Below are 22,329 nucleotides of genomic sequence, written 5' to 3' on the forward strand. Positions count from 1 at the left end.
CTTCTCTCAGAGGGATTGTGTTTCTTTTATAATTTCTCCTTCAGCCCCCTCACTTTATGTTTCTTTCTCTCTTGTCTTTTTACTCTGTTCTCTGCAATTGAATGCATATAAAAAGCCTCGGACATCTGTTCGGCCTATTTAGTAATCTACAGCCTCTGCTCTCCATATCTGACCTTCCTCCTTTTTAAGTCTCTGAGACCCGTCGAAGGCTGTTTGGAAATAGGTGCATCTAAAAGAGTGATTGTAGTGCTGCTATTCATCAGAGGACTGCTAGTGTTGGATTAAGGTAGACTGGACTGGCTCGCTCAACCCCAACTTTGACCTGTCTATTTATCACTCGCTAACGCTGCCTTCAACTCATGCCTCAATGATTGTACTGTATAACAGGATGTGCAAAAATGAACACAAGGTTCCTTTGAGATTCAGTTTCCAAATTGGGGTTCACAGCCGCAGTTTTGGATGAATTTGCTAAAGTTTGCCAGGTTAGTGCACCAAATCACTGAAAGAACCTTGAGGTTTGTTACTGTGGTATATAGTGACTGAGATCGGACTTATATTTAATATTTAATCTGAATTATATTATATTTAATAAATAGGGATGTCAAAATTAACACGTTTTTCAGTTTGACGCATTAAAAATATTAAACTTAATTAACGCAGCATCCATTTTTTCCCATCATTCTTTGGCTAGTGTAACATTATATGACCACGCTCTAATTCATGCAAATGCGTTTAAACTATTCATACGCAACAATACACTAAAGAGAATGGAGTGTTGGCATGCGTCTGTGAATCTCCTGTCTGTGTGACACATACACGACTCGTGCGCACAGAAAGTCACTTCAGACAGCGCTTGAACTGACAAAAACTCACGAAATTATGCCAAAATGCAGTTTTGTTGAGTATCCTCGCAAGCACAGTTTTAAAGGAGTTAAATGAAGTCTCAAATGAACGTAAAGAGTTGTGAGTCAGATCCGCGTCATGTGCTGCAGGTCATAAAGTGACAGCAGCCTAATAAAACAGCTGCTGTCTGTCATTAAGGATAATCAAAGAACAAAAGTAAAAGAGAAAATCAGTCACTGCTCTTGACTGAATAACTTTAGTAGCTTTAATAAAGATTTATCTATGTTTAATTTATCATTTATACAGTGAAGACTGTGAAGTGTTTGATAACTTTATTCATTTTGACTGGATATTTCTAACGAAAAAATTGTTTTGCATTTTGACAGAGTAAAATTCTGAAACCGGTCTTTTGATTGTTTTAAGTTCACTTAAATTAAAATTTGTTACATTTTTTAAAGCCTAATAAATGTTAAAATGTATAGCTTTAAATTAGGGGTGTAACGGTACACGTATTCGTACCGAACCGTTTCGGTACAGGGCTTTCGGTTCGGTGCCCGCGTGTACAATCTTTATGCAATCCGAATGCAATCTTTAACAGTTGACAGTCAGCTTGTTTTAAGCGCGGAACACACTTCAATCCGAGTTCCCACACGAACATATTAAGTATTCCGTCCACTTTATCGCAAAATTCAAACGATAAATGCCGTTTTGATGCTCTTTAATGTGGCGTGACTGATCAATGATCACAGTTCAAGCGGCCGCGCGACGCATGCGCGCATGAACGCGATCATCTGCGAACGCTATCGATCATCTCTTCCTAAAGAATAAACATGAATGAACATCTGAAGGTATGTTGAGGATACATTACAACTTACTGTCAGGTATCATATGTGGTGTAATCGCTCAATCAGTGTTTCAACGGCGGAAAGACGTCAATATAACTGCTTGTAAACTAAATGTCATGTAGCATTACATTTACCTCAGGCAGTCATTCAGTGTCCACAGAATTTTATTCACTAGATAAATCAACTCTTTCACCAAATACATGCACTATATTAGCCTATATATTCATTATATTCTACTAAACCTGTTAATGATGTCTTAATTATTTCATGTATGTTTTTATATTGTCTTTATATTGTTTGTACATTCATTTTGAGGTTAAATGTGAAAGTATTACAATATAAAAATATATAAAAAACTTTTGTGTTAGATGCAATTAATTGTGATTAATTACAGAAAAATGTGTGATAATTAGTTTAATCGATTTTTTTTTATCGATTGGCAGCACTAATAATCCACCTGAGAGTCGTAAGACTCCCCCTCTGCAGAGACTGCAACAAGCAGACTCCAAGAAATCTGGTGGTCTCCCACTAATCATTATCAACTTTTATTCCCCCTGTCGAAGCTAGCCAGGAAAACTGGTGACACTATTCTTGACATCAAAAAGATGCCACAGAAAGGTGACCACATGCAACAACACAGGACATAGGAAAGACGGGCACATAAAGCCCATAAAAAGAGACTTCTCTCCATTAATTCATAGACAAACATTTCTATGAATGAACATAAATGCAATGAAATTGTGTGTATTATTAATTAATTGTGTGTATTATTTAGTATTATTTAGTACTTTTGTATTGTATACTGTTTATGCATGCATTATGATAGAATAATTAGATAATATAACCTTACTGGTACCATGTTTCAAAATATTCTTCATTTCAATTCCTACACATTGGTGTATATCACCTCCTCATAACGTGCATTGTATGCGTATTATACTAATCAGAATAAAAATTGGCACAAAACTGCCAGCCCACTCTGATCTTGCAAATGAGTCAGCTTTAAATCAAAGAAACTTTTTTTCCACTTGAACTTACACCTTTTGCATTGGTCAAGCCAAACTCAAGAAGTGTGGTCTATGCAAAAGTTAAAAGACCACTAGCGACATAACCTTAGTGGGTTGTTAGTGTGGGAAAAGAGTAGAGACATCCGTTCCAACCGCAACTCCAAACGCATGACCACTTTGTCCGCAGCTGCGCCATCAGGGCCTCGACCACAACAAGCCATGTTGTAACAAATGCAAGCATATGCGAAACGTTTCGCATTTCGCTGCGTTCCAAAATGTTCAAGTTTGGTGAACTCTGACCTGAGAATTAGCATCATGTGAAGACATGTAACCAGTAGAAGATCAATAAATCACGGTGTGACCTCTTGGCTGAATTTAAAGAACAATATTTTTGCATTAAAGTTGAGTAGATTGTGTATTGTTTACACTTTGAATGTATTACTATTTGTTATATGTTGAATTAACATATTACATATTATTTGTTATATGCCAGATACAGTACAACAGCACACCTTCAGGGGTCTAGTGGAGTCCACCGGTCAGGGCCGTTGAGTCTAGTGAACTCAACGGGCCAGGGCCGTTTGTGTCACCAACACAATATTAGAAAGCTGGTCATAATGTTATGCAACCTGATCGGTGTATATATAATCAACGTGTTTAAATCAATAGTTTTATATTTCTCCATTTATATTTTTTTTTAGATTATGGCATTTGCAGTTCCCTCACTGAAGCCAAGTTCACAGTCTTGTAACTTTGCATTTCTGTCTGCTTTCCAAAATACTTTTAAATAAACATTTGTAATGTTGTGATTCACCTCATAGCTGAGTGGGTTGGTTTATTGCTTATAACTCTTTAACAAAGACATTTTAAAATCCCTATGGGAAAAATGAATAGGAAAACAAATACACAGATGCATCATCAATTACACACCTAATGCACATCCAGGTAATTTTGTTGTCAAAAAAAGCTTCCTATCTTTGTTGGTAGATAAAAACAGAGGGAAAGAAATAGGAAATTACCCAGCCTGTCCAGTTTGTGCCTGAACGCACATAATGTTATAATTCGGTTTGTCAAGTAAATTCCTGCATCTCTGTGTCACAGCAGAGCACTAAACATCACATCACCCGTGTCATTCTGGCCCTTTTATTCAGCGAATCAATGAATGGGAGGGAAGAAGGTCTGGATAAAAAGAAGAGTAATTCTTCTTTTATTGATTAAGACGTTCTTTCCTCTCTCAGGTTTTTGGCCCCTCCGTCAAACTAAAGTACGAGAATATAATTAAAACTAGAATCATCGATCAACACCCAAATAATCAGAAAGCATCTTAATGCTTCAAACACAGATACAACGGAAACATCCCCATCGCAGTCACACTCGCTTCAACACTGAAAAATGCTGTTTTTTAAGCGTTTCTATTAATCCGAGAGAAACCTGAAAAAAATCTATCACGGTTTCCACAAAAATATGAAGAAGCACAACTGTTTTCAACACTGATAACAATAAGAAATGTTTCTTGAGCAGCAAATCAGCATATCAAAATGATTTCTAAAGGATCATGTGACACTAAAGACTGGAGTAATGATCAGCTTTGCATCACAGGAACGAATTACATTTTAAAATGTATTTAAAGAGAAAATAGATATTTAAATTTTTAATAATATTTCACAATATTACTGTTTTTACTGAATTTGTCAAATAAATCAATTCTTGGTGAGCAGAAACTTCTTTCAAAAGAATTAAAATAATCTTACTAACCCCAACATTTTGAATAGTAGTGTAAATCAAGATCGTCTTGTGATGGGAAATGACAATTTCACTCAAATCAATATTTATCGTTCATTTATTTATGTACTTTGCAAGTAGCAGTGTATTAAGTCACTACCAACTAACACAATGAATAAATATGTGTTGAGTGTCCTGATGTCACTGACAGGGTTTATTTTGTGACAATGGTCAAATAGTCAAGAACATCATCATTAGACATTTTAAATAGTCATTTTTCGCCTTATATTTGTTCTTGCCTCTGGGTCTGATGTGTGTCTGCAGACGTGCGTGTGTATTAGTTGTGACTTTATGCATGAGCGTTACATTAGTGCCACATGATCGCTTCTCATTAGACGCTGACTAGCTGCTTACAGATTTATTTATACATGAGTCTGTATGGTAAAACCGCTGTGTGTGTGCTGTACACATCTGTGTGTTTAAAACTCACCAGCTCCTCGTTGTTTAGAGTCGTTCTGTTCACGAGCCCAAACGCAATGCCTGCCTTTCGAGCAGCCAATGTCTGAAAGGAAAAAAGGAAATATTGAGAAAGAGCTAGAGTGAGGGAGAATGACAAAGATAACACTCAGTCAAATGCTAGAGGGTAAAAATCTGTTGTGTTAGGCTGAATGTTATCATGTGGGACGAAGACAAAACCTGATTACTCAGGCTGGGAAACCACTTTCACCTTCAAGCAGATATTCACCTGTTACCCTACTACAGAATGCACCTCTCAGAAAGCTTTTCATTTTAGATTGAAGAGAAGAACTATATGTAGGCTGTATTTTGTTCTGTGTAATATGCTCTCATTTCATTAGGTGTGCTGTGATTTTAAGAGATTTCAGGAGGCAGAAATTACTTTCCCAGAAACAAACTAACTGAGTGCCCATTGCTCACATTTCATGAGTGCAAATAAATTATACTGAGCTGCTGTCTACATAAAGCAACATACACAAATATAAGGTAAAATGAATATTTATAAAAGCAGATTTTCTTTCATAAACACTGAAAATGATTATGCATATTCTGAAACATTCTTCATTTTTACATCAAATAAAGAAAGCTCTATTCGTAATGTTGAAAAATGCAAACATGAATGAATGAATCAATAACTAAATAAAATTAAAAAGATCTAAAAATACATCAAATAAAATATTAATACATACAAAATATTTTTTTAAACTAAAAATATATAAAATGATAGATAGATAGATAGATAGATAGATAGATAGATAGATAGATAGATAGATAGACAGACAGACAGACAGACAGACAGACAGACAGACAGACAGACAGACAGACAGACAGAGACAGACAGACAGACAGACAGACAGACAGACAGACAGACAGACAGACAGACAGACAGACAGACAGACAGACAGACAGACAGATAGATAGATAGATAGATAGATAGATAGATAGATAGATAGATAGATAGATAGATAGACAGATAGATAGATAGAAAGATAGATAGATGTATTTTATTGAATGTCATTGAATATGACCAGTCATTTACAGCGTAAATGAGACCTGAACAGCACACACTGCTATCTGTGTTTAAACTAAACTCATTTAAGCCTTGCCAATTTAAACATTTGAGCGCAAAACGCAAAAGAGAACTCAAGCACGCTGTGAGAAGATTTGTATTCATCTGAAGCACACACACGGTACAGACAGCGGGCAAATATTGAGTTCTCTTTCAAGTCTTACGCTTGAAAGGAAAAATTCACACAAAAATGATGTCAACATGCCCATCTTGTCGAGTATCCAAGCAAACATAGTAGGTTTTGCCTTAAGTGAACGTCGATAAAAAGACAACGCATGTGTACAGTATCAATATTTTGGATCCGTGAATTATGTCTTAAAGTGACAGCAGCCTAATATTCCTGCTGCCTTCTGTGTTTTTTAATAACAACAAAAGACAAGGAAATCACTCACTGCTCTTGACTACTTTAATAATGATTCATCTTTATTTAATTTAGGCTATACAGTGTAGTGTTGCACGATATACCGGTACTAGAAAAGTATTGCGATACCCTGCTATTACAAACGGTACGATATGGGTTTGAATGGTCAAAAATATGTAAAAATGCACGTCCTGGCAGGTAAACACAGTTGGGTATGTCTTTAGTGAATGTATGCAGTTGGGGTAATTGGATCCGTGCAGGTCTTAAGCCGGACCTAATATTTTATGTGATTAATGTTAATCAAACAACAATGAAAAATAGAAAACCACTCAATGCTTGGCTGAATAACTTTAATATATTTATTAAGAATCAGTGTATAGTTAATTTATAGAGTGAAGACTAAGCAGTTATTTATATATATATATTGGATTATTTAATTTCTTTCTTGACTTGCTAATGTTAAATAAACCTAATGTAGCTGAAAAATAAAGCACTGTTTTTGTCATATTTTTTGTTATTTTTAAAAATAAAGATGCAAATTAAACTCTATATCTATAAAATTACATTTATTAACTATTAAAGGTCCCGTTTTTCGTGTTTTTTTGAAGCTTTGATTGTGTTTACAGTGTGCAATATAACATGTGTTCATGTTTCGCGTGTAAAAAAACACAGTATTTTTCACACAATTTACTTATCTGTATACTGCTGTTTTCACTGTCCTCAAAACGGCTTGAAAGATTTCCCTGTTCTATGAAGTCCCTCCTTCAGAAATACGTAACGAGTTCTGATTGTGCCAGCGGTTCCCGTGTTGTGATTAGACAGCAGCTTAGGGCACGCAGAGCGCACGTTACCGGAAAGGTCACGCCTCTCACCATAACGGGGATGCATGCGCTCAATGATCTCTAAGTACAGCGTCCCTGGGAAAGCCAAACAAAGGTGACTTGACTCCGGGATGAAAATAACAGCGTCTCGACGACATGGCAACAAACAAACTATACGAACGCAACCGAACGCAACACTTCCTATTCTCCACGCGGGAGCAACAAGACCACGCCCCCTTTTTCGCGTGTTCTTGTGGGCGGAGGTTAGTCGACATACTGCTCTACTGACGTAATTAAAGCAGGAAATACCAGGATGTAGTCCTAACCAGCCGTTCGCTGTAGGCTTTGAAAGGGAACTTCTGTTAAATAAAATATCTCGCTTGGCATTGAACTTTGAGCTTTATAATTTTACAGGTATTATAAATGCTCTAACAGCAACATTACACACTAACTAAAGTTTGAAAAATGGGATCACGAAGAACAGGACCTTTAAATTACTCATATCATGAAATAAGATTTTGGTCATCCCAACCTGTTCAGAATAGTGAAAGGTTAGTGAATGTTAACATGATTGATAATGTGATTGTTGCAAACATCTTTGTAAGGATGTTCACACTGGTATGTAATTATTATTGCAATAAGAGGATGGAATGGTCAAAAACCAGGGCAGGAACATGCTGGCCAAGTGAGTTTTTAGTTTAAAAAAATATATAACAATGAATAATAAGTTTTGTTGTCATATTATTCAATTACTTTTACTGGGGGGGGTTTTGGTCGTGGTCTCGATTTAGTATCGGTATCTAGGTATTTTAGTCATCATTTTGAAAGTCATAAGTCATAATTTTGGTATCATGACAAGACTAATACAGTGAAGATTATATGCAATGATGTTTTACATTTAATCACTGTATTCAATTTCTGTACCTTAAAACTACTGTTAAATACCTGAAAAACCTGAAAAGCACTGTTTATTTTATTTGTAGCTTTGCTCTATTGTATTTATATTTGCTGTTACTTGTAGTTTGATTATGCACTCTTATTTTCTTTATTTTTATTTGACAGTAGTTCCGTTTTCCCTGAACATAGCACATACTGAACTGTACCGAAACGGTGACCCCAAAAAAGCAATAAAAACCAAACCGTGAGTAATTTGAACTGTTACACCCCGGATGGATGGGTGGATGGAAGGATGGATGGATGGAAGGATGGATGGATGGAAAAAGCAGTTTAAAAGGCACCACCTAATGAAATCAGTTTCAAACAAGCTTCCAAGGCACCATAACATCATGTCTAATGAGCTAGAACAAATGAAAGTGAACTTTAAACATATTTAGCGAGTACGATAATGTCATTTTTATTCATATTCTATTTTTATTTCACCAATCATCGAACCACACACACACTCAGGATCTCTTAGGCAGATAAGGATACATCTGCTGCCTTCAACTGACTAGATAAAGATATCTAAGCAGACAAACACTGGATTCAGACATACATTCATTAAATGTCAGTAAAAATACAAGAGACTTACCAAAGCCTAGAGTATCCAGGTGCAGGGAAAAGCAGACGGAACACGACATTAGACATTTAGAGAAGGTGAGCTGTCGTTTACATACAGTAAGCACATCTCTTTGCGTCATACCTGCCATCATGCAGTAAATCAGATTGAGAGTCTGTCTAAAGCGCAGAGAGAAAGCTGCAGAGGTGAGGCTCAATCCTTAAATAACTCACCTCTGACATGCAGTAGAAATTTACAGTTCACTCATGCATTTGCTGTGCAATTGTTTGGTAAAGTTACTGAAAGGTGCCCTGACATAATCGTACTGCCTGCGAGTATTGTTGCCATTACTGCTACAAACAGACAAGACCAGACAGCATGTGTTAAAGCCAGCTAAAAAAACACGATCCAAAGAGTTCAGGAAAGAGAACGAGAGAGATAGAAAGAGCCAATGAGGGGGAAATGGGACACTACAGAGCCGGTCAAAAGTCAAAAAGCCACGATTAGCCATATTGAGATCGGCAGGCATGGACAGCGGACCATACTGGACTCGTCTTTACCATCTGACCCTGAACCTGATGGTGGTAAAGACCAAGCGGGCTGCTGACGCCCCCTTAAAGCCGGGGTGCATAGGAACATAGGGTAGATTTGACCTCTACATGAACGTCAAGTGTTGATGTAAGTCTCAACATGCACTTGAATTGCTGAGTGTTGCTGCAGGCAATGGAATTGTATGCGTGAGTCTGAATTTTGAAGGTCTGAATTTTTCTTAGAGGTCACGTGACCGACTGTCGTTGCCCTGAAGCAATCACACAGCCAACAAGGGGACAGAAACAGAGGACAGAGGCATGATGGGATAGACCAGATCGGACTCGGTACAGCACTGACTTCATCCACGCTGTAAAAGGCTTAGTGGCGCAGGTCACTTTTACATGGATTTAAAAAGGCACACAGTTAAATCAGAAGTCAATGAAGTCCTCGGATATATTTTTGGGTAGAGTTGTCACCATTTCGGTTTCGAATGCTTCTGCTGTCGATTGACTGAAAACAACCGTTTTGGAGGGAAATCTGACAACTCACAGAAAAATATCACCCATAATAAATATGGGCCCAAGTGGGAATGGACCACAGGACACGCCAAAAGAACAAACTGAACGATGACCCGTACTTACCAAAATAGGGTTGGTTTTTAATTTCATGCAAAATATGGACAGATACAGCATCAACATTTGTCCTTCAGAAGCTGAACATTTGCACAAAACTCAATGTAAGAATCGGTTAAGAAAATTTGCTCTAACAGAAATCAAGAAGAAGAAATGGAGACAAAGACATGTAGACGGACTGCAAGAGCTCAAACCAGAAAAAAAAAAAAAGAAATCCTCTGAAATGTAAACAAATGCAAAAATATGAAATATAGAAACATACGACATACTACATAGATGCTGTGGATCAATCATTCGCCGCCTAGAGTCTCGTAAATTAAATAGCACTTAATTATCAATATATGAGCACTGCACATTTAAAGACAAGACAGATGATTTGAACTGCAGATATTGTGGAGAACACCAGGTGAGTGACCTACTTTTACTCTGGTGGAGCGTAAAACCCTTAAAATAGCATCAAAACATAAACACGTGTGCGCCTCTATCTTGCATGTGCCCTGCTGACAGTGTTGGGTTGTAAATTCGGACTAGTGAACGTGTGCACGGTGGGTCTGATTGGCTAATACAGTCTTCTACAGCTCCATCAGTCAAACATAACCGTGCCGGGCATGATTACTCACCAGGTCTCGGACAATAGGCATGGTCCTCTTGCGACGTAAATCTGGCATGCTGTCAATGCCATAAAGTATACTGCCAACCCTGGGGATGGAGGCAGATTTAGAGTCTATTAATACCATAATCATGCTGTACGCTATGAAACATTACCCGGATAAAAAGCAGTCGGCTGATTTACAGCACTGGCAAATAACATGGGATGTGCAGAGGGGGTGGGAGGAACAGGAAGTCCATCATAATTGGTCTCACACAGACCCATTCTATACATGCATAGAGCACTTGGTCAAATTGGGCTGTACAACCACAGCACACTAGACACGGGGTACTGTATTCCACAATGCAATATGCCTAATTTATTTATTCCATTCTAGTTAGATTTAACATCATCTTCACAAATTATTTGATCAGATTTAAAACGGTTGCATTTAATGCAACGTATTTGGTTAAAAATGTCTCCATACTGAGTTTGATTTGATTTGACTACCAAATATTAAGAGAACTGTATACAAAATTGCAATTAAAAATATTAAATAAATATTTTCAACATAGAACTTAGCGTTTTAGCATGCTACTGTTTAAAATGTTTTTCGTCGCATACAGTAATGCATACTGTTTTACATAGTATTTATAAAAATAGACGGTAGTATGCTGTATGCTTGTATTGTATGAATATAGGTGAAATAGTTCTGGAGAATAACTCCTGTCAATAATTCTGACATACACACATACACAAACTGAGAGTTTAGATTAGGTCTGGACGTTCTCATACTGCACGTCTATAAACACACAGGTCTTTTTCATTCATGCAGAGCACAAAGAAACGTGTTTGTCTTTGTTAGGAAGACAGTGACATCAACTGTTAAATGAGAACGGCCTTTAATAAGCATAAATGCCAACAGTGCGGGGTATATTTATTTATTTTTGACAGCTCATTACCAAAAATTGTATTCCTCCCCACTACATTCATTAACCTGAAGACATACCATTGCAAACAATTAACACTAGATCAGGTCCCAAGAAAATCCACAAATAACATTCCATGCACATTCTTGCTCTTCTGCCTGCGGTCTATCAGAGAAAAATAATATCAGCGAGAGTGTGTGTGTGTGTGCGTGTGTGTGTTTGTGTGCGTGTCAGTGATAAATGGAAGACGAGGAGACCCAATGGCTCGGGAGTCTCAGGCACCAACACACACACACACACACACAAAAACACACACATATTTATATAACACCTGTAAGAGTGTAACTCTAGACACACACCCTTGTGTATAATGGTGTACAGATCAGCTCTCTTTATTTCCCATGAGTGTTTGCTGTTGAGTATGTCTGTACTCACCCTCCGCCAGTAAGTCCCAGTTTGGCTGGGTCCAGGATATTGACACAACCCTGTCAAACAAGAAAACAGCCTGTTGATGACTTACAGAAATCAATAAGACACTGTACTTACTGTATAACATTTACCTGTACAGTAAATATAAAACATGGTCACAACAAGTAAACAAACAGTAACAAATGTGTAAATATACGGACAAAATACATTACAAAAAGTAAGATCAGAAAGTACAGATCTACCTATCCATCCGTCTGTCTGTCTATCTATCTCTCCATTCATATATCCATCTCTGTCATGTCTGTATGTCTACCTGTATCAGTGGAAATATCAGTGGTGTTCTGAAATGAGGCAAAGTCCTCACTGTTTTTTATATAATAACAGTAAATTGTGCATAATTACACATAACTAACCCTAAACCAAACCCTAACCGTAACTCTAAGTACATGTAGCTAATTAATATTACTCCGCACTTATTTGAGTAAGTACAACGTAACTATGTCACCTTAAAATAAAGTGTAAACTGATGTTCGGCTGTTTTTTTTGTTTTTTTAATAGTCAACTTATTTTCAGATCATCAATCATCATTCTCTGTACACACTGGTCACAAGCATCATGCTTTCAGCCCATTTCAAGTTCGATTTTGACGTGAGACAAAGCGGTGATAAGTGGGTGAGTTTACTTACTTTTTAATTTGTTTTCCCATCAACGGCCTCATTTTGTTAATTCAGAGTGATTTGTGAACACGCACAATAACAAGAGGCGTGATTTATAGCACAAACCAAACATACAAATCATGTCAATCATTGCGCGATGGAGGTACTGCCTTCTCTCACGTAACTTTGCCCCATTCATTCTCAATTACCCCCCACCAAACTCGCTGCATGCTTTTTAGTGGATCTGTTCAAATTGAATTGGCTCAGGGGAGGCAAGAAAGACGTGCACTCCTGCTGTACCTGCTGGTGTTGCTGTTGGACAGTACATGTCCACTACAGATTTGGGCAAAACTTTTGCAATATTTTCTAAATGTCGATTAAAAACTATTGCGAAATGACGGCGTTTCCATTTACCAATGTTATGCGACTAAAACTACATTTTTTCCTCTCGCGATAAGTCGTTCCAAAAATCATGGCAACGGATGTTGTTGGGTTTACATATATCGCAGCCACCGCACTAGCCAATATTTGTAATTGATGGAGACATGTTATCCAAGCGTTAATGGCAAGGAAAGCTCCTTTTACTTTGGAGCTGCCACGTATGAGGTGTTTCTGGGTGTTTCTCCCTCATATCTGCTTTGAGGTCTTGATAAATTGTGGCGTTTCCTTGCTGTTTAGAATCCAGTATTCCCGTAATTCTTTTGTCTTTTATGAGTTTATTAAAGAACTCTGTCTCATCTTCTGTCCAAACATACCCCACCATCTATGTCAGGTGAACTGTAAATTTGGAAAAACTGTTTCCATTTAGGTTTTGTGAAATATTCATTTTTCGAATTGCCTGAAAAAACCACCTCATGTGAGCGTAAATTTTTTTTTTGCGATATATGGGAGTTTTTGCTAAATTTACATTTCCATTGGGCGTATTTTCATTTCGCAATTTCAATTTGCGCAATTTGAAAGGTAATGGAAACACAGCTAGTTACTTAAAAAAAAAAAATGTTTCTTTTTTTTTTGTAATATGGATTGTTTTCTCATCCAATTTCTTGAGGCAGCACTGTCTCCCTTGCCTCCTTGGAGGAAACACCCCTGCCCTATATCTATATGTCTACCTGTATATCCATCCGGCATTAGTTTATCCATCTAGCCATTTACCCATCCATTTATCTGTCCATCTATCTGTCTATTTATTTAAGTGTCTCTTTGTATACTGCTCATTAACATGACCACCAAGAAATTAAACAGAGAACACAGGGAAAACATGCAGCATACATTATGTACATTCAGAGATGAACAAACACACACAGAAATGGGTGAAAAATTATATAAGAAAAGAAAACACAAGAAGACCTCCGTGTCCAGAGCAGTGCTGTCTGCAGAAGAGAAGCAGAAAGACAGAAAGGAACATTAGAAATAACAGCATATATTGACATCTTAATCTATAAATAACTGCACACACTTATAATGACTTGTGCCTAATGGAGCCAAACAAATAGTGCCAGCACAGCTCATTTACGATATCTCTGTCAGAGTAATCCCTGATACACACACACACAACCTTGAGCCAATATATCATGTTTCTCTTATACTACACTGGCCATATAGTGCTGTTAAAGTCTGCGGTGCCCGGCACAGAGACCGCTTCTGTTTATTTAAATACACTTTCAGACAATCAATATCCAAACACAATTTCTGCCAAATTATGGGCAGATTCAAACCTCAGAGATGAGGTTACACCGATGACCATTATACTGACCCTGATTTCTCATATTACAGTAGATAATCCATAAACTCCTTCCCCTCCTTCAATCGGTCTCATTCTCCCTCAAAGTTCACCTCAGACGTTTTAATGTCGCTCAAGTGTTTAAATGTAATGGCAATGATTAGTTCAGCTTTAGTGTGATGGCTTCACAGTTCACTGGACCATGAACGATAAAAGTGAGGCTTCAGAGACGTCAGAGGTCAATAAACGCACGTAGAAGCCTAAAGAACAGCATTAGAGCTTAAATCTAGCTGGTTAATAGAGTGAAGACGAGCATGGTCAACGAATTATCGATCAAATCTTTCCTGTTGGGCTTGGTGTAGGGTTACTCCTTTTTGTAGTATCAGAAAAACACTAAACTGAGGGCCAACCAGTATATATTTTGGTGTTTTAATGGCCTGTTTATTCCAAATCGATTTTATAGCAACACAACATCCAACTTTAACTACAAATTGGGTTTACAGGTCGTATATTTTATAAACAAAATATGTTGTTATGAAACTAAGAATTCTTTAATTTAATGTTCTTACAACATGTCCAAGTCACAAAGTCAAAATAAAATTTTGATATTTCCTAATTATTTATTTAGATTTTGGGGTCACATGTGACCTGGGCATGTTTTCATAAGATTTAATATTGAAAAAAATAATTGAAGTGAACACTTTTTTTTTTTTTACGGCTATTAAGACTTGTAATCCTATTTTGAAAATCAGAATCTTCATTAAGAATAATGAGAATAACACTAATATTTATAATTTTAACACCATATTTTAATGGCGATGCTGATGATTACTGTCATATAGATTATATATTTTACTATTTATATTTTATATAGTATATTTTTATTTTGTTTAAAGTCTACAACAATCAAACTCACATTTAGGTCTGGAACAAACACTTCATGATAGATAAAATAAGTCACATCCCACATTTTGTCTTGCAGAATATCCTTTTTCACTCAAAAATATGTCACATTACAGAAGTAAAATTGATTATAAATAAAAAATTTATAATTTTTACATTTTGACATTAAGAGAATATTAAGTTCTTGGTAATGCTTTACAATAAGGTTTCATTAGTTAACATTACTTAACTATTTTAGTTGAACTAATGGTGAGTTTACACCAGACGCGAATGAAGTGTTTCACGCGAGTGATTTACATGTTAAGTCAATGCAAAGACGCGAATAGACATTCTGCGGCGTGAAATGAATGTCACACGCGAATTAAGCGAATTTCACGTGTGAATGAATCGAGTAAACTCAAAATGTTCAAGCGTCCAACTACGCGCGAATAGTGCGATTTATTCGATTCATTTGTGTCTCGTGTGAACGCACCATAAGAAGGAACAATACTTCTACAGCATTTATTAATATTAGTTAAAGGTACACTGTGTAAATTTTAGCGGCATCTAGCGGTGAGGTTGTGAATTGCAATCATCCACCGCTCACCCCTCCCTTTCGAAGCACATAGAGAAGCTACGGTGGCCGACACAGGACAAAAATGTCATCGTCGGAGAGCAGAGAGTGACTAGCACTCTGCAGAGAAGTTTGTCTGTTTAGGGCTACTATAGAAACATGGAGGCGTAAAATAGCGATTTCACTGTAAGGGGACCCGCAGTGGATGAAGATAGAAATGGCTCATTCTAAGGTAATAAAAACATAATGGTTCATTATGTAAGGTCTTTATACACCACTGAAAACTTAGTTATGTATATTATATTGCATTTATGTCAATAGATCCTCATAAATACTACACACTGCCCCTTTAATGTTAATATTTCAACATTTAGCTACTAATACATTATTAAAATCAAAAGTTGTTTACATTAGTTAACAGACTGTGAACTAACATGAACAGACAATGAACAGCTGGATTTGTATTAACTAACATTAACAACGCTTAATAAATACTGCAACAAATGTATTGCTCTTTTTGTAGTTCATGTATTAACTATATGTTAACAAATGAGACCTTATTGTAAAGTGTTAACAAGTTCTTATTCTGACTGATTTTAAATATGAAATATTCTTGACAGGTCTCATGAGATTGACCCTTAAAAAAAGTTCACAAAGTGGATGTCCAATGTCTGCAGTTATATGGACGGAGCGATTTCTCAGATTAATTAAATTTCCTTTTAGATTTCTTGATCAGTGACAGAGAATAAATGAAATGAATATTTTGGCTGGGGTTCTAGAGAGTCTAAAACATATCCATATGTGAGAGAGGTGACAGAAAACCTATTTCGCTCATTTAAATCAATGGCCTGTTTCCCCTGAGCTCTGGCTAAATGCATCACTTTCAGAAATATTGGCTTTCAGAAAACAAACTGCAGGTAGAAAATCTTCTTTTAAAGACATGCAATGCCATTCACCATTTAAACGATACAACTAAAATAACATGACATATTTCCCAGTAAAACTGAAATTTCATATTCTGCAATTTCTGATGAAAGATAATGAAAAACATTTTTCCTTTGGCAGTTTTCTTTTTTCCTCAGGAACTGATGAATCGTGCACAACAAGACCAAGAGCATTTATAGAAGTAATGCTCATGTTGTCTCAACACAATATGAACAGTCATTTGTAATGCATTTTAATTATGCATTCTAAAATTTGATGTATTTCTGAGTGAACAAACTTTTAAATTCAAATAACATGCGCTGATTAATAATTTACAATAGCCAGCTACATGAATAAAGTAAACATGGTCAAGTTAGATTTTTCTTGACTTTCATGTCCATCTTCTATTCCTAATACAGTCATAATCCTCGATTATTGAAATGCAGGGCAAATGGAAAGCATTGAAAATCTGGAGCAGAACTACATTTTGGGGGATTTGAAGATCCAATGAAGAAATTTGTAAACACAGCGAGGAAAGTAGACCTTTTCTACTGCAGATCGACTAAAAACAAACCTTCACACATCTGCAAGTAGCAAAAAGTATTTAATTATCTACAGTGCTGCGATCTAAATAAAATATTCAGAATGCAGATAGACTACTATCATACAAGATAACAGAGCCGGCTTACAAACAGCGTCAGCTAACTTCTATGGGCCATAGCGGAAGAAATAAAATTGATATAATAAGCACGTGAAGTGAGGACTGCTGGCTCGCACTGCTAGCCTCCGAACAAGACTCATATAAGAGTCCCAACAACACTGACCTGGTTAGCAAGCGCCCTTGGGAGGAGGAATTAGCATGTGAATGCAGTTCAGGCTAGAACTAAATGAAGATTGGTTTGGCAGAAAGAACAAATCCTAAGAGACCGCACTGTAAAAGACTCCTAAAAAGTGCAGCCTGAAGAAGACTAAACCAAAACAGCCATGACACTCAGAGCCCCTCCTTGACAGTTCCTCATTTTATGCAAATGATTTCTGATCAGCACTCTTTAATTAGTCGAGGAGAAAATGAGAGCTGAGGAATTAAATTGGCTGTGTGAAAACAAGGAGCTAAACACCGGCACCACTGAAGTGAAGAATATTTCTGTGCACAGTTTTCATCAAGGAGGATAAACCTGGAGAAGGCTAGCATTCCCATTTTAAGTATTAACAGACAATCATAAAAACATTAAAAAAAAAATGTAATTATATTATTATACCATGGTCTGTCTGAATACTTGATTCTGACTGGCTGGATGGTGTGCAGTAAAACAGTTTAATACACAGGTAATTCCAAATTCTATATTAATGCACTGCTTTCATTGAAGCTCACACACGTGTCACTTGCACACAGAGATTGGAGATCGCGCTAAGCACACATAGAAACATGAGCACAGAAACGTGCTTTCGATGCTACCCCATGACTTTTATTAATAAATTAACTTCACTACATTATATTACTCAGCAAGGAAGTTGTAACACTGCTAAAAAAGTACAGTAATGAAACTCACAGCTTCATTGCTAGTAGAGAGATGCTGCACAGATGCATGTAATTCACACGCACATACACTATATTGCCAAAAGTTTTGGGACACCTGCCTTTACATGCACATGAACTTTAATGACATCCCATTCTTAATCCGTAGGGTTTAATAAGGAGTTGGCCGCCCCTTTACAGCTATAACAGCTTCAACTCTTCTGGGAAGGCTTTCCACAAGGTTTAGGAGTGTGTTTATGGGAATTTTTGACCATTTTTCTAGAAGAGCATTTGTGGGGTCAGGCATTGATGTTGGACGAGAAGGCCTGGCTCGCAGTCTCCGCTCTAATTCATCCCAAAGGTGTTCTATCGGGTTGAGGTCAGGACTCTGTTCAGGCCAGTCAAGTTCCTCCACACCAAACTCGCTCATCCATGTCTTTATGGACCTTACTTTGTGCACTGGTGCGCAGTCATGTTGGAACAGGAAGGGGCCATCCCCAAACTGTTCCCACAAAGTAGGGAGCATGAAATTGTTCAAAATGTCTTGGTATGCTGAACCATTAAGAGTTCCTTTCACTGGAAATAAGGGGCCAAACCCAACCCCTGAAAAACAACCCCACACCATAATCCCCTCTCCACCAAACTTTCCACTTGGCACAATGCAGTCAGACAAGTACCGTTCTCCTGGCAATCGCCAAACCCAGACTCGTCCATCGGATTGCCAGAGAAGCGTGATTCGTCACTCCAGAGAACACGTCTCCACTGCTCTAGAGTCCAGTGGCGGCGTGCTTTACACCACTGCATCTGACACTTTGCATTGCACTAGGTGATGTAAGGCTTGGATGCAGCTGCTCGGCCATGGAAACCCATTCCATGAAGCTCTCTACGCACTGTTCTTGAGCTAATCTGAAGACCACACAAAGTTTGGAGGTCTGTAGCAATTGACTCTGCAGAAAGTTGCCGACTTCTGTACACTGTTTCTCAGCATGCGCTGACCCCGCTCTGTGATTTTACGTTGCTGTTGTTCCCAATTGCTTCCACGTTTGTTATAATACCACTAACAGTTGACCATGAAATATTTAGTAGTGAGGAAATTTCACGAATGGACTTATTGCACAGGTGACAACCGGTACCATGCTTCACTGATTTTTTACACCTGTGGCCTAGGAAGTGATTGGAACGCCTGAATACAATGATTTGGAGGGGTTTCCTAATACTTTTGGCAATATAATGTATCTCTCTCTCTCTCTCTCTCCATTCAAATACATTTTATAATGAAATCAAATAAATGTAACCATACCATAGTACTTTCTCTGAGAAAGTCTCTGTGTCTGATTAAAGCAGACAGAATGTTATATCTAACAAGTGTTAGCTGATTAAAATAACCGTAATTTTAACCCTTCCAGTCAAATTTAGCGCTCTAAACATCAATGACAGCTTTAACTTGACAAATCACTGTGGAATAAGTGGGATAATCCACAGCTAACTGTGCATTAAACAATTTGAATGCACTCCACAGAGGCAACCGCCTCCACATCATGCGTTAAAATAGTTTAATGCACATACATACATATGTATGTCACATATGCATATAGCTGCAGGTAGGTAGAGAAGAAGATAAAACAAAATAACTAACACGCAGGAGCTTAGGAAAACATAAAGATGCAGGAAAATGAAAACCGCTAAACAAAGACAAAAATTGACAAATCAAAACACAAACTGAGGGCTATAAATACACAGTGAAACCAAATGGCTTAACAAAAAGCAAGTTATACAAGTCAATCAAACAATGAGTCACTATGGAAACAATAAGGAACATGCTTTGAAAGCATGGGGGGGGGGGGCAGAAATACAGAGCTACACTACAACTCCAGGAAAACTAAACTGATATTAAAACTATGTGACAATATAATAAACAATATTTATAAAATGCATTTTTTCATATATATTATTATAAGAGATGAGCACTCTTTATAGGGTGACTGTCTTTTTCCATCTGAAATGAAAATTAAATGCTCATCCTGTCCAGTGCACCAACTTGGTGTCAGCAGAACAGTCTGTTCCTTCTCTCATTATATAGATGCTGCATTTTCACAGAATAAAGTTTCTGTTGACTGTAAACCTGTCTGTGTGATCTCTACAGATTTCAAAAGTCTGTAGGGTTGTAAAACATATTTGTGCACAGTACTACAACACAAACCTGCAGCTTCACTGCCAATCCAGTTTAATCAGGTGCTAAAAGCACAAAGTACAGATAGTGTAGTGAAGTCATTGTGCATTTGGGTCAATGACATGACCCAATGGCATAGTTTTGTGTGTCCAAGAGCATTATTTCCTTTTAAAATAATTTGATAAATTCATGACATGTATCACTTTATTAAGGTTTGTAGATCTCTCTCAAATACTAATAAAAATAGCTACATTCAAGTAAGGGTAGGTTGGTACACTTCCCATGTCAGGTGGTATAACCAATGTAAAACAACAACAAAAAATTAGTCTTGCTAGCACAAGCAAAAGCTAATACGGGCATTCAAGTAGAAGCCTGTTAAAGGGATAGTTCACCCAAAAATGAAAATTACCCCATTATTTACTCACCCTCAAGTTATCCTAGGTGTATAATACATTCTTCTTTCAATACAATCAGAGTTATATTAAAAAATGCTTATAAAGCTTCTAAGCTTTATAATGGCAGTGAATGACTCTTTCTGTTTTGAAGTTCATAAAAGTGCATTTATCCATCATAAAAGTAATCCCCACAGCTCTGGGGGGTTAATAAAGGCCTCCTGAAGCAAAGTGATGCGTTTGTGTAAGAAAAAATCCATATTTAAAACTTTAAAAACTGTAAACTCTAACTTCCGCTAACTGATGTACGTGCATTGACGAGAGGTTCCAGCGTATGACGTAGGACGCTCCGGTGAGAATATGCTAGTTCTCGCGAGAACCAAGTTTTGTTTTGCTCAATCCTCTGTGCTTCCGCGTTCGTCACCGGAACTTACACTACGCCTGCGTCCTTCATCATACGCTGGAACGCCAGTCTCTCGTGAACGCGCATATTGGCAGTTAGTAGAAGTTAGATTTATGTTATATAACTCATAAAGTAAATCATGGGTTAATTTTGATTTTTGGGTGAACTTTCCCTTAAAATGTAAAATTAGTGGCAAAAGTCAGGTGGTGCAACTGCATTGAATGTCCCTATATGAAGTGCAATAAATAAAATTATTCATTTGAATGTTAGTATATGGTAGTTTAGAGACACTTAACATAAAGTGGGACTGAGAGCACGACACAGGGAACATGTTAAAAATGATCCGGCAGCAAGAGAAGCATATCTTGCAAAAAGAAAAAAGAGAGGTGATGATTCTTGTTTAGCAGTTATAACTAACTTAAAAGGTGCCGTGTGTAATATTTTATGAGGATCTATTTGACAGAAATGCAATATAATATCCATAATTATGTTTTCAGTGGTGTATAAAGACCTTACATACTGTTATGTTTTTATTACCTTAGAACAGGGACTGGAAGCCACCCCCCACCCCCCATTTTTGGTTAATGCATTTTTCCAATAATAATAAAACATGTTGTTTTTTTTCAATAAAATTTCAACAGTAGTAATTATTATGCCCATAGAAAACTAAAAACAAACAAATATGCAGCAAACGATAATTTGCTATATGGAATGAATTCTGCAGGGCTTTCACTGTGAGGTTGAGTTATCAACTGATGAGCATAAAGCTGTAGGCTGTAGGTTTACCACAGAAACGTAAGTGGTTTGACTCGTGACAATCGCGAACAGCACTGGACATGCGCAGCCGGTACAACTTGAATATTACTATCATAACTTGTCATTAACTTCAGTACGCTGTACAACAAGGCAATTGTAATTATTTTTCTGCAGAGAGTGCATCTCTGTTGATGGGTCTAGTTTTTTTTATCAATCATTTGTTGTCAAATGGTGAGAGACCTGGCGAGCCATATGATTTTTGTCAAAGAGCCAGGTGTGGCTCGCGAGCCATAGGTTCCCGACCACTGCCTTAGAATGAGCCATTTCTATCAACATTCCCCTTACAGTGAAGTCACCATTTTGCGCCGTCATGTTTCTACAGTAGCCCTAAATGGACAAACTGCTCTACAGAGCGCTAGCTACCTAAATGGACAAACTGCTCTACAGAGCGCTAGCTACTCTCTGCTGTCTCAGGCGACGACCTCTTTGTCCTGTGTCGGCCATTCTCTATGTGCTTCGAAAGGGAGGGGTGAGCGGTTGCAAT

General features: G+C 37.3%; 1 protein-coding gene across 1 annotated transcript in view; it reads right to left on the reverse strand.

Annotated features, from left to right (window-relative positions):
• Nucleotides 1-22,329, reverse strand: part of unc13c (unc-13 homolog C (C. elegans)) — a 282,829-nt gene that overhangs the window by 247,686 nt on the left and 12,814 nt on the right. The window contains exons 3-6 of the mRNA XM_079824971.1: nucleotides 13,796-13,818; nucleotides 11,799-11,848; nucleotides 10,466-10,544; nucleotides 4,908-4,979 (exon numbers count right to left, since the gene is read on the reverse strand). Coding sequence (XP_079681097.1) covers nucleotides 4,908-4,979; nucleotides 10,466-10,544; nucleotides 11,799-11,848; nucleotides 13,796-13,818 — 224 coding nt within the window. The remainder of the gene's footprint in view (nucleotides 1-4,907; nucleotides 4,980-10,465; nucleotides 10,545-11,798; nucleotides 11,849-13,795; nucleotides 13,819-22,329) is intronic.

Source organism: Gobio gobio, assembly GCF_949357685.1.
Source record: "Gobio gobio genome assembly, chromosome: 9".
Taxonomy (NCBI): Eukaryota; Metazoa; Chordata; class Actinopteri; order Cypriniformes; family Gobionidae; genus Gobio; species Gobio gobio.